This window comes from Pelecanus crispus, chromosome 7, assembly GCF_030463565.1.
Source record: "Pelecanus crispus isolate bPelCri1 chromosome 7, bPelCri1.pri, whole genome shotgun sequence".
Classification (NCBI taxonomy): Eukaryota; Metazoa; Chordata; class Aves; order Pelecaniformes; family Pelecanidae; genus Pelecanus; species Pelecanus crispus.
In genome coordinates, this window is record NC_134649.1 from 5222058 (window position 1) to 5235628 (window position 13571).

The 13571-nt window shown below is 41.4% G+C and overlaps 1 protein-coding gene across 1 annotated transcript in view; it reads left to right on the forward strand.

Annotated features, from left to right (window-relative positions):
• The first annotated feature begins 476 nt into the window (after window positions 1–476).
• Window positions 477–13571, forward strand: part of FAM169B (Protein) — a 39290-nt gene continuing 26195 nt past the window's right edge. Inside the window, 3 exon segments of the mRNA XM_075714139.1 lie at window positions 477–649; window positions 651–742; window positions 13190–13323. Of these exon segments, the coding sequence (XP_075570254.1) occupies window positions 477–649; window positions 651–742; window positions 13190–13323 (399 nt within the window).

Genomic DNA, 13571 nt, shown 5'->3' on the forward strand with positions numbered 1-13571 from the left:
GGGCTGCCGGCCCTCGCCCGCCCCACCACCGCCATTCCCGCCTTCGCCCGCCCTCCCAGCCGAGCCCCGGCCCGCCCTCCCCGGCTGCCCGCACGGCAGCGGGCCGCACCGCCACCCCGTCCGGGGCGGGGGGAGCCCGCCTCGGAGGAAGTGATGGCGGCCGAGGGAGGAGGAAGCGCCGCCGCTGGTAAGAGGGGAAGGAGAGCGCTCGGGAGCTCCCCCGCGGCCTCGCCTCCTCCCCGCCCGCCGGCCCCTGCCCCGTCTCTCCCCCCTCACGCCGCCTCCTCAGGGCAGCCGCCCCGCTCGCTTCGCCGCCCTCCTGCCCTGGCCCTCATGCCGGGCCGGCTGCCCGCCCGCCGCGGCTGGGCTGCGGTGCCTGGCTGCCGCACCGCCCGCCCGGGCTGTCCGGGGGCGCCGCCGGCGCCAGCCCGCGCCTTCTGCGAGGAGCCCGCGGCGGCTCCCCCCGCCGCTCCGGCATGGCGGGCTCCCCGCCGCACCGCGGCCAGGCTTTCCAGACGCGGCCAAAACGCCGCAAAACACTCGGGCCTTTCCAGGAAAACTTTGCTCAGTCGCCTGCGGTCATGAGGAGCGGGCGAGCCCCGGCTCCTCGCTGCCGTGCTGCCAGCGCCCTGCTTCCACACGATCGCTTGAGGGAGACGGTCCAGTCCGACCCCCCTGCACAAAGTGGGGCCAACCAGAGCGGGCTGCTGCAGGGGTTTTTGCCCTCTTCCCAAGCGTACAGGTGACTTTTCCAGATTTTAGGCTAGTCCAAACCTGTCCTGAAGCAGAGAGGAACTGGCGTGGGGATTTCTGTCAGCTTTGGTTCGGCAGGTGAGCTGGTGAAAGGCTCATCCCCAAATGCCTGTTCCTGGTGCGTCTTTTGAGGGCTCACAGCAGAGGTGGGCGAGTTTGGGACTTCAGTGGCTACGTACTTGCGAACTACTGAAGAGCAGAGGGAATACTCTGTAAAAATACTTCTAAATGTTTAAGGCCAAATCTCAGGCAGCATCGGCAAGCGTTCACCCAAAGTGAGCAAAAACACGGTTTAACAAAAGAAAAGCATGGTTTAGCAGGGACAAAAGGAGCAGTAAACATCTTGCTTCTTGACCACAGAACAACAGTTAGTTGGATTATTTTGGTGTTGAGATGAGATATAAAAGGTTTTCTATACTGCAGAATACTTACCCTTTCTTTAAAAAGTATTCAGTAAAAACTGTCTGTGCTGATTATGAGCTGACTGTGGAACAAGAAATATACGCTCTCTAATGATGAACTTTTTTGGAAAAAAGCCGCTCACCCCTCGTGTCCTTTCAGCAGAAGTTAATTTGCTGGTGTTTCTGACAGTAGGCAAAGAGCTGCTCTGCCCAGCAGAGGCCAATAGCGAGAACTCAGCCGTTCAGTACGTGGTGGACTTACACCGCTTTGGAATGAACAGACGTTATGTTAATTCCCAAATAGCAATTTGGGCTTCTAGTGCTTGGTAAGGGAGCTGATTTTAGGACAGGTGGATCTTCTGCACATGCTCCACTGTGGGTTTCCAAGGGAGTCTGGCGTGTGTAGTGTTCCTGGTTTATATTTGACTAGGAGCACTTCCAAGAATCTCTGTTCACGCACTTGTTTGGATAAGGGCCCGTTGCATCACCTCAGTTAGCTTTTGCACTGCTTTCCCTCCTGCTCTGTTTTTATACTCTTCTTTCTTAATTTGTCACGCTAGCAGGTAAATGGAGAGAAAGTGAATTTATCTTCTGAAACGCATTTTAAGTTGCTGCCATTTATCTAAAGCACCTACTTCATCCCCTTCAGTAAAATAATGATGTTGTTCATTAGTTCCTCTAGCTGCTCATGGCTAAATGCGCCATAGTTAGATTGCTCTATTTTTTCCCTCCTATCAGCCACTTATGAAAGTCAAACATTTGTAATAAGGCTATTGGGTTTTTTTGGAAGACGTCTCAGTTCTGCTGATGTTTTTAAATAAAATATCTCTAGATGAATGGGACTTGTTTTTTCATGTCCAAGCAAACATTGTAATGTTGGGCACTTCAGTTAATGTCTACGTTTTTCCCCTGACTTTTTCATTACTCTCAAATTGAATGTTTAGAATAGTTCTTCTTCCATCCCCTTCCTCTTTTGGAACAGATGCTACTGGTTTTAGGTATCATCCGAGTTTCAGCTTAGTTATTTAATCGGCTATATATACCTATGTTTAAAATAATTATGGAACAATTGGCAATAGGTTGAGTATACAGCACACTTTAAGAGCATATTGGAGTCAGCTATTAGCTCTTCTTACGCAAACAGTGCTTTTCAGTTTATGTTGTGCTGTAATTGAGATGCTACAACTAGGTCTTGGGGTCTTTTCCTGTAACTGTTCTTCATGGAGTAAGATTGCTTATACTTCCAGGTTTCTAAGCCCCTTTCTAAGTCCTAGGCAAACCTTACCGTTGAGAAGCAGGCCAGCTGTTGACCTAGAACTTGAGGTTCTTGTTTTAAATGCAGCCTAGTCACAAGTTCTTTTTGATTTTAGAACACTTTGAAGTCAGATTTGTATGTGTTAACCATCTAACAGCAAGGCTAGGAAGGACATTCAGTGAGTAACAATGTGTATATGACTCTGGAGCCTGAGAAACAGTTAGTTACCGGATGAGAAACCTGTACGTCTAGTTTAACAATTGCACTAATGAAGCCTTGAATTTCCATCTGTCTCTCTAGGAAGATGGAAATCTCCCTGCCCTCCATGAATTCCATGTTAATCAGTTTACAGGCAGGAGGTCAGCAGCCTGGGAGGTGGAGCCACAAAATTCAGGTAGTGCTATATGTCATGAACGTGGCCCCCACATCCAGAAAAGCTACTCAAAGCTCTAAAATGAGATGGATCAACAAAAATACTCCTTCAGTGTAACTAAAATCTCATGTATCGAACAGGTAGACTTTTACTCAGACTGTGAGTATCTAAGAGACTCAGAGTGTGTGTATCTAAGAGGCAAGAGCTGTCATAATCTTCTCCCTTTCCATGCCACAGGTAAAGCAAGTTACTGAAACCTGGCTTTCTTTAACGTAAATATGTAGTTATGGTCTAGAAGGAGAGAAAACAGGAAACAAAATCCTAACTACTTACCTCAAAGAAAAAATACAGTCCAAAACCCAGTAAACAAGCCTGAGTCCCTTTCCATAATAGCATTGCAGTGAATACACTCCTTCCCTTGGGGGAAAGTATGAGAAAACAAACGACGCAAGAGACAGTCTAGCCCGTTTAAATTCAGAGGCGGGAGGTGTGCAGACATTATGGTTGTGAGTATGTTATAAGAACCTACGTAGAACAGGCTGGTATGTATTTTCCACGTTGTGTAATGATTATGTACTGAGAGACTCCCAAACACTTCTTGTGGCAATTCACAGTTCTGGTGTGTTGTCTTTGCAAAATGACTGGCAGACCGACCCTCAGGTCGCACATATCCGAAGTAAACTGTGTCCTGCTCGGTTACTGAGAGGTCTGTGGATGCTTGAAAATGTTGTGTTTGTAACCTTTGAAACTGCTATCTGGTGGCTGGTCTTTGTAGTATTACTGACAACAGATGGCAAATGGCTCCGCTGATGTAATTCTTGCTAGTGTTTCATTCCTGTGAAGTTGCACAGTTTCAAAATCTCAGAAAGTGCCTCCATATTTTTTCTGCGTAATGATTTCAAGCCAAACTAAATAAAAAAAAATTATATTATTCAAATTCCCATGGTGTCATGTGACTTTTTTTAATGATTGCCTTGCAGCAGTTTCAGATAAGTGCATGTTTGGTAGCAATTTAAAGCCTGTGTCCTTTAAGTAATGCTTATTAGTACGTAACAGATGCTGTTTAGAAACATTATGCCTTTTAATAGGCTCTGCTTTTAGACTACATGTTCTCATTCCAGGCAGACTGTGGATCAGGCAAGCTTGGAGGTATGCTGTCGTTTATGCAAAGCCTAAGTACATTTTCTGCTCTGAAGTCAAGCCATGTGTTTTTCCTTGTTTCTTCCATTCTGGTCATAGCTGCCTTGCTGTGTTTTTCCCCCTAGTCATATCTTTGGCTGATTGTCAAGCCATTACAATCAAAACCTTTTGCATTTTTAACCACCAGCAGTGGTTTCTTTTGTCCTTACAGAAGAGCCTGTGTAAACTGAATTTAAACAATCTCAGCCTTACTGTCAAGAGCACAGCAAGCGCAGACTTAGCCCTCCATTGCCAGCCTGTCCTTCCTTCTTTGCTTCTTCCTCCTCCCAAAAGGAGAAAAAGGGAAAAGCAGAGCCATGCTGATTTTGGAGCACCTTCAAAGACATGTAGAATAGCTGACACAATGGCACAGAGAAACAAGAGATGTTTACATATTTCCTCCACTACTCGCAGCTGTTTATTAAAGCAAGTTCTGAGACAGGCTAAGAGGCTTGTGATTGCTAGTGCAGGTGACGTATTAATTTGCAGCCGCATAATAAATTTAGCAAAGTGAAAATTACTGGGAGAGGGGATTTTTTTTGTTTCTTTCCTTTTTTCGTCAAATTGCTTGCTTTATTTTGAGATTAGTCTGGCTGTACAGATTGGTCCTTGCAAGTAATTTGGAGAAAGGCTGCTGGGCTTTCTTAGGCAGACTTATGCACTCTACTGGTGGGAGCAGTAGATTTGTCAGATGTGTAAAGAAAGCATTTGCAACTCAAATTATGCGGTATCTGAAACTGGTATCCCTGAAAATCTAGACAGTCTCACAGTTTCACTGCTGCATTGTTTGTCTGGGGAACATTGTCCTTTCTGATAGCAAACGAGGGCTTTCGGGTACTTTTGGTATGCCACACAGACTGCCATAGTTTGTGTGAAATGAAGATAAGGGCCATGTGTAGTGCGGCCTTGGGTTTCCCACACCTGCTTTGAATGATGGCAGTAACAGGGAAATGTTTTTAATGTGGTACTTAAATACTAGCCCTGGTGCCAGGTTGTGACAGTGGGTGTTTCAGTAATAATTTTAAATGCTCCTTGGTCTTAAAATAGGGATATTTTCTAAAACTGTCCCAACTGGCAGTCTGTCTGGCTTCTCCCCATGGGATGAAATCATGTTCATGCTAGACCATTTGCTAAACTCAGTTGTCACTTCCCGCCATTTCACTATTCCTTGTTTATCAGTATAAAGACATTATCTTCCTCTTTCCCCTTAAGTTACAGGATGACTTTTGACCAATGTATCCATTTCTATCTTCCATCTTTGTAAAGAATTGAATTGGCACTGTCTGTGTTTGAACTTGTGATTTCGTAAAAGCTCTACTGCTGTTCACGGAATCTTTTCTGTTGTTTTCCTTTCAAATTAGCCTCTTGGAATAATGAAAATACTTCAGTGATATAGTTCAGTGTCATTCAGGGCCTCCCATTTCTTCTTTGCTTAGATTTTAAGAGTCAGACTGTAATTTGAGGTCAGGCCTGGACTATGAACTTCTGCTGGCATAGCTATTTTGGCTATGGGTATGGCGAAGTGGGATGTAGCACTGACATAGCTGTGCTGGAAAAAGCCCCCGATACAGACACGGTCGTTCCGGAAAACTTGTGTATTTTTCTGGTACGTTTTACTTTGTCTAGGTGGTAGACAAATAGTTAAGTTGACAAATCTAGCTTTTTTTCTTACATATGCAAGAAAATCCATACCGCTGCCTTCAGTAGTTGAAGTTAGACCTTTCCAGGAACATTTCTGCCCATTTCTTGGTTGTATGAGAAACAGTCATATTAAGAACTCAATTCTGATGTTCACAGGTTCAGAGGTATTAGCAGCAATCCCACTGAATCAATGGAATTTCCTTGAGGAAAACCTGATATGAACATGAACCTTAAAGCCTTAATTAATTACAATCCTGAGTGTCCCTTTTCTTCAGGACTACATCTTCTCTGAGTTATTCTGTAAGCTCCCTCTTTCTTTTTTACATCTAAGCTCTGTGAAAAAGAGAGTTAAATGTGCAGAAGTATGAATTCCTGATATGTCATAGTTACAGCTGGTAGCACTTCCATGGTTTAACAGTATGCTACAGTTTTTTATTTATAAAGTCTGTTTCTGGGCCATAATACCTCAGCTTTTTTCAATTACATTAGGTTAGAGCTTTGTGCAAAACATGCCAGTCCAGATGTGCATTCTGTGTATAATAGGATGGGGTAGCCTGTTTACACAGATGTATTTTAATTTATCTGTACTATGAGTTGGGTGTGGCTTTATTTTTGTAAGTGTAACACTGCTAAAGATCCATCTGAGGTAAAATAGATACAGTTGGAACCTGTTTGCTGGAACTTTCCGTACACAAGTACTGCAGGTTAGAGTTGATTAATGCCATTGTGTGATCCCTTCAATATGCACTTGCTTTTCTAGATTTGAAAGGATTTTAAATAATGTGGTTTCATCGAGATACTTTTCCAAAAAGAGCTAAATACTTAAGTCAATTATTTAATTCCCTTGTCGATTTTTTCCCCCATTTTATAAGATGCAGATTACTTTAAGTTTTGGAAAATAAGTAACACATGTAGCTTATAGACCATTGTCATACAAGGTCCTGAGGGCCTTCAGAGCTCATTGAAGTGAGTAGAAATTGAAGGTGTTTGACATTTTTCAGAGTTAGGCTTGCCTAGTCTCTGCCTTTGCTCATCTATGTTCTGCTAAATAGATGTGTATACTTAAAGCTTTCCCTTTTCTGAAATCAGTAGTAAAAATGTGTTAGCAGGAATGGGATGGCTAATAGGATAGCATCCTGCATTTGGGATGCCTAATGTTTGGTCTGCCCTCCATCTGAGCGACAGAATTTGCAGTAATGACATCTATAGCTACAGCTGAACTCATCTATTTAATCTGTTTGGTTTCTTAACTGGCAATGGGATTAGGATTATTTATTTCCCTTCTGCCCTCATTCATTGATTCCACAGCAGAAAATTATTTACAGGCAGAAACTTGTATTTAGTTTGTCTTCTGAAGCCCTTCTTGCCATTTGAATTGTGATAGAATGGTAAGTAACATATAAATGGCATTTTTGTATCGAAACATAGAAACCTGTTAACACCAATGCATTTTTTTCATCCTTTGTGTTCCAAGAGTGATTGCTCTATTAGTAATGGTGAAAAGCAATGCAGGGGGGAAGAACATCGTTTTCATTAATGATGTACAGCATGTGGTTAAGAGCTGCCTTCCCATGTTGGACAGATATCACACCACAGCGTTTGCCCACTAGCTCCATTGCCACCACACGTTGTTAACGATACTGAAGTTTCACTTGTGCTAGAACTTGGGGTTTTGACATGTACTTGCTCAATTAAATTCAGGATATGAGAGTCAGGTTCTGCATGTACTCCCGAGAACGTGCCAAAGACCTCTTCCTTCCTTCGAAAGGTTAAACAAATACGGTTGTCTAATGATAACCACATGCATAAAGCTGTTCAAGCTCATTGGAAGGAACAGAGAAAAGTTGATGTTAACAACTGCTGTTTAACAGAGAGCTCCCACTCCTGTGAGAAGGTAATGGATAGCACTTTTGTTATATGTGCACAATACAGACAGGCAAAAAAAGTTATCTTTAGATCCTAGGCACTGTATGGTTGTGCTGCCATAGTGTGGCAGTGACAGTCCACAGGAGAACAGAGAACAGTTTATGTGATATGACTTGTTTGTCTTTTTATGTTGTGACTTTGGAGGCACTGATAAGGAAAACGTCACACCCTTTTGAAGTGGTAGATAAGACATACACTTAACTGATAAGAAACCAGACAGAAAATGAAGTGATTTGTTGGAGGCCACAAAAACACACCTGTGTTAAGAATACATCTTAGGAGTTCTGGTTTCAGTTGCCTCTCTTAATTACAAGAACATTCCTTCCTAAATATTGACATGATACACAGTCTTTTTGTGTTGCGGCACGTATGTTTGTCTCATATTGCAAAGTGTTTTCTAATTAAAAAACAAAAAAGGGAAAATACTTCTTGGACAAAAAAACTCACAGTACTGTCAGAAACACTTAGAAGAATCTGCTCAGGTTTTTTGTGCCAATATATTTCACAATAAAAAAAATAAAGCCAATAGTAAAGCCAATAAATAAAACCAGTACTGCTATTGCAAGCATTAGAAATGGCAAAACTGAATAAAAAATAATGACACTTGAAAGTTAGAAACGTTAGGTTCTTTTTATCTATCTTGTTTCTAGTAGAAATCACACTTAAATATTTTTCATACTTTTACATGTCAAAGTATGCACAAATTTGCAGAAATGTACAAAGATGCACAGTCCAGATACAGATCCTGTGGTGACTGATGGCTCTTCTGTAAATATACAATTCTTAATGGATGCATGTAGCATCATTCTCTGTGTTTGTAGAACATGAAAAAGTAGTTGTAGGATAAATGATTAATTCACTTCAGACATAACACTTTTCATGCTTCATCTACAGTGAGGTTGACGTATTTTGCTTTACAATCTCTGGCTGCATCCTAAATGCCCTTACGAATTTCTGAAATGGGCTTTTCAACAAGTAAGTCTTTCCTGGGAGTGTACTGGCAACACCTTAATGCATCTTAATCAAGCCAGTGGTGTGTCTAGTCTGAAATAACTGCATCACCAACTTGCTGGCTTAAGGAAACAGTATTAATAAGCTACATATGAACGCAGGAATAGAAAATTCTTAACAATGAAAGCAAATATCTCTTGTTTAATAAATTGTGTATTAGGTTCATGATCAAAAAGGACTTAAGTATGTTGGCAATGCATACTAATTTGAAACTGAAATGAGTGAAACACATTACAAAGAGACAGAGCTGATTGTCCCAAGTTGTAACTGATTTGTTAGGTAATGGCAGAACAGTAAAACTAATACATATGTGCTAAAATGACTAGTCTAGTGAAAGAGAGCTTGAGGAATATAATAGTGGTTTGAATTGCTGTAGCATTATATTAATGAGATGAGTCTGTGGTTATGTATATTCTAGTTAAATTATTTCTATTGTGGCACAGGGTTTAGCTGCAGAAGATGTAGAAGGATCATCAAAAAAACTCTTGAGAATATCTGATTAGATCGAAGCGTGTCATTTACCTTCGGGCATTACAGCAATCTGTAGTTTCACTTGTGGAATTCCACATACAAGTGTGTGCACCATGTGTTTTCTGTTGTATTGAGAATAAATTCTTTTGCCCATGGAAAAATATTTCCTGCTTACTTTAACTGATAGAATGAAATTCTTGCTGAATCTGTAATGATGGGGGTCTGTCTCTAATCTACAAAAATTAATTTCTAGTTTAAGGTAGAATATTGTCTTCTATTTTGTGATTGCATTTGTTATTTATCTACCTGATGCAGAACATAAGCATGTTAATCAGATCTATCTGGATTCCCACATATTGATCTTTTTGGATCGTAAGTGAAGTAAACTTTGTCTGACTTTTACCTCTCAAGAAGGGTATTTATCCACTTCATGAAACCACCATAAAATTCAGTTCTCTATTCTGGAGAAAATCAGAGGTGGAATAGCAGTGGGTTTAGAAAAAGCTGAGTTTAGGGATTAGGACTGAAACAGGGGCCTTGGTTTATGCCTTATTGGCAGAGTTGCGTGATGTTTTAGGCTGAGGTACCTATAGGTGCTGGAGGGTAGTCTCTCATAAAGATGACTGAATTGTATGGGCAGTGTACAGCTGCTTGTTTGTATAGCTGGTTTTAGCTGTAGCTTTTCACTTTAAAAATCGGATTCTTAGTGCAAACTGATGACAGATCACTAGAGTGAGAGGAGATGCACTTACACATCCTCGCTTGAGAATGTGGCCCAGACTGCTCCATGGAAACAAAAGAGAGAAGCAGAAGCAGTTTTCGTTTTTGCTTTAAAATCTATTCTATATGCTTGAAATGGAAATAGGCCCATTCAGATTTCTCATTTATTTATCTCCAGATAAGTTTTTGTCAGTGGAATTGAATGCACTTCCTCCTCCTCTGCCCCGAATGCCGGTGCCCTGTAAAAGACAAAGTCTGGTACCTGTCTGTAAACCCTTCATTGTCACTGCTGCCGCAGAATCTGCCCCCATGATGTCTTGACCTTGTTTACCAGCTTTGGCTATTTAAGATGGCAGCCACTTCAGCGCGAATGTCAGGAATCCCTCTAATGCAGTAGGCCTCCCGTTCTAAATTTACTCTCCTTCTGGGTTATGGTCCCTCCTCTGTGGCTGCAGCAAGAGGCCCCCTTTTTATGACTCACCCCTCCTGCCCCCCTTCGCTCCCCCTTCCTCGCTCCCTCCCTCCCTCCCTCCCGCAGATGGTAACCCTTTGTGCACATCGCCTGTTTGCAAGCGCTCGCTGGGTGTCTGGCAGATTGGCTGCCACAGTGTGCTCTTTTGTTGCAGCTAGGGAAGATCAAACTCGAATGAAATCCTGTAATTCAAATTAGGTTTAAAGGCTGTCCTTGAAACTTTGCAATTTTGGTATCCTAAGATGCTGATAGGGGCCTCAGACTGAAGCACTCGCAGAATAGTGCTGCTTTTCTTTTAAAGCGGAGTTAACAAATTATTTTGCATTTGATTTTGGAATCTTTATAACATCCTGTTAGCCAGCAATAATTACTGTGGTAGTCAAATGCCTAATAAGAATAGTTATAGTTAGACTTTGTCGAGGGTTTTTTTTGTTTCTGTATACCAAAAAAGCATGAAAGGGACATATACAGGAGGGCAAATATAATTTCTTCACTTCGTACTGGGGAAAACCGGGAAACACATTAGTTAACATAAAAAAAAATTTCAAACCAGTGATTTTTCTCCTGCCTGTGGCAGCTGAACTGTGTTAGTGGTATGTGCATGTGTGCAAGCTTTGGGGGGATGTTCACGAAAGCCAGCCTTAGCACAACTGACTTCTTGACGACACTGCAGGGCACCTAAAGTTAGACTTCTGCTCCATATTGTCCCTAAACAAACCTCACTCTCACTCTTTCCCCCCTACCCTCTTACATATAGAAACCAAGACGGATTTTTCTTCATGAAAAATTTTTGGATTTCCCCTTTATTGGAATAGATGTTCCTCACTCACTTGGGCGTTTTCAGAGTATTACACAGGAAAGACAGGTTAACTGGAAGTCTAAAAGCATTTTTTAGAGACAAAAATTACTTCCGTGGAAAGCTATATTAATGGAAAGTTGATCAGAAGTTTTCTCTAATGCCTCATTATTTAATCTGTGACATTCTTTCATCCTTCAAATGGTCACTATTAGCTTGGAATACAAGCATATTATGTACCAGAAAGTTAGTGTAACTTTGAAGGTACTAGTTGTTTTGTTCAGTGAGGAGAAAACATGATTGTGCTTATCAAGTTGCTTTGGCTTAACAATGGCAAGATGTAGCCTTGTAAGCAGCATCTCATGAATAGTATTTATTAGCATGGCCAGTATTTTTCTTTGTGCTAAACTTAAGTCTTACGTGCTGCTCTTTTGCAAAGAATTAATTTACTAGTAAATTTACTTCAGTAAATTACTGAAGTTTTTAATAATAATCTTTAATTTCTTTCCCTTATATGGCTTTTTTGCTTGATGGTGTTGCACAGGACACTGGGGAAGGCCGCTGCAAAAGAAAACTGCCACTGCTGAAGTACTGGCTGGGATTTTATAACGTTACTCAACTTGCCAGTGTCGCAATGCTGTTTTCTCTCCCATTTTGTCACATACAAACATACTATGAAAACCATTTACAGAGTAGCTTCTGTTCAGCGTTCTGACTACATAGCTTTGCTGTCAAACCTCAGGATGTAAGCTGATTGCCTGCAAAGGGCAGGAAAATGGTGTTTAAAACATTTTAAGCAGTGCTGGGTGGTGGTGAGTTATCAGTTGAGGTTTCTTACCCTTTTGCTGAGAAATCGGGTACTGATCACTGCCAGAGGGAGTGTGGTGGGACCGTGGGTGAATAGTCTGACCTGGTACTGCAAATCCCATGCTCCTACTTTTACGTGGAAAGGTATCATTTTCAAGATGGTTCTTTTATGATTCGTAGTTTCTCAATCTTAATATAGACAGTTCTTGCAATGGCCCTCTTAAGACTGTGTCGTTGTCTCAGACTTTTTCTTTGCACTTACTATGGGTCTAGTTATTTCACATTAAATGTGGGTCACAGGAGCTGCCATGTGAGAGCAACCATGATTAAAAATGGAGGATTCAGAACTAAGATTCCAACTGCAGCAGTGTGGTAGAAGATTTTGTCCTCTTACAAGAGCTGCAGGTGTAGCTTGTTGATTGAAAGCCCCTTAAGTTGAAACTATTTCCTTCCTATGATAGAAGACTGGCAGAAAACTATTTGGACTGCTAACCCATTTCTTCTGACATTCTTCATCTTGAGCTGGTGATAAGCCACCAATCAGTCTGGTTTGTTATATCAGAAAGAGGTTGCTTCATTCCTCATGAGCACCAAGGTGGACTTAGCATTTAGGTAACAGGCATCAGATGTATGTAATTTTTGTTTGTGTGCAATTAACAAATACCTTGCATGAATACCCTTCAGCATTGGGTCACATGGATTAAAAGTTTTGTTGCATAAAAGATAGAATCATAGAATAGTTTAGGTTGGAAAAGACCTTTAAGATCATCCAGTCCAACCATTAACCTAACATTACCAAGTCAAATGGTACTGATAGATGATGGTTACTATTTTGGGAACTCTTATGTAGGTAACTCTCTTAATATTTTTTGACATTATTTCATTGTTGTGAAAGTGCCCAACTGAAGTTACTCAAAAAAGAGAGAGGGAAAACTAATGATACACAACAGATCATGGACTGACCCATAAAGGGGCAGTCTTCCAGGAAAGAGTGGAAGCTTTGGAATTCTTTTCCTGTTATATTTTTGGACAGTCCTAAAACTCAGGCTGTGTTTTGAAGACCTTTTTTTGCTCTTCCAGCTTTAAAGCAATTTACTTACACCTAGAGAAATTTGAGACTGTGCTTGTTGAATTCAAAGGAGACAAATGTGATTTGATGTTGTCATGGTTCTACTTTGTAAAGTTGCATGTCAAGAGGTAAATGACATATAGATAGGTTTTTACCAGCCTTACTATTTTAGACTAGGATTATACAAAAGGCTCTAATGGGAACAATAAGGGCCCAGCTACACTGAGCAGCTGCTGGGGAAACTGAGGTTTTAAAACTCATGTTTCTTAGTTCATTTAAAAAGTAAAAATACCTTGTGTTTTATTTTAACTACAGGTTGCCTTTACTTGGTAGATACGTTAGCAGGAGATCCAGAGGTTCTGCAAGTAGATGCTGAAACATACTACGAAAAACTCTTGAAGAAATCATCGTCCACTCCTGATGTTTTTTCAGTCCCTGGAGGAGAAGAGGTAGTAGGCTGATGTTTTTCATACTGCAAGTTAGGTACTTGCAAACTAGTTTGTTCGTTGTGCTCAGAGTCTGTCTGTGAATAGCAGTAAACTGGTGTGGCCAGATTACAAATCTCTTAAAATCAGCAAATTCTGCATTAATTCATATAGTTTGCGTGCTGCAAATGAGAGATAAGCTTGAACTACAAGTCTGAAACCCTCTGAGTGTGGATGAGGGTTTGAAGTACTTAGCTGAACTTTGCATCTTG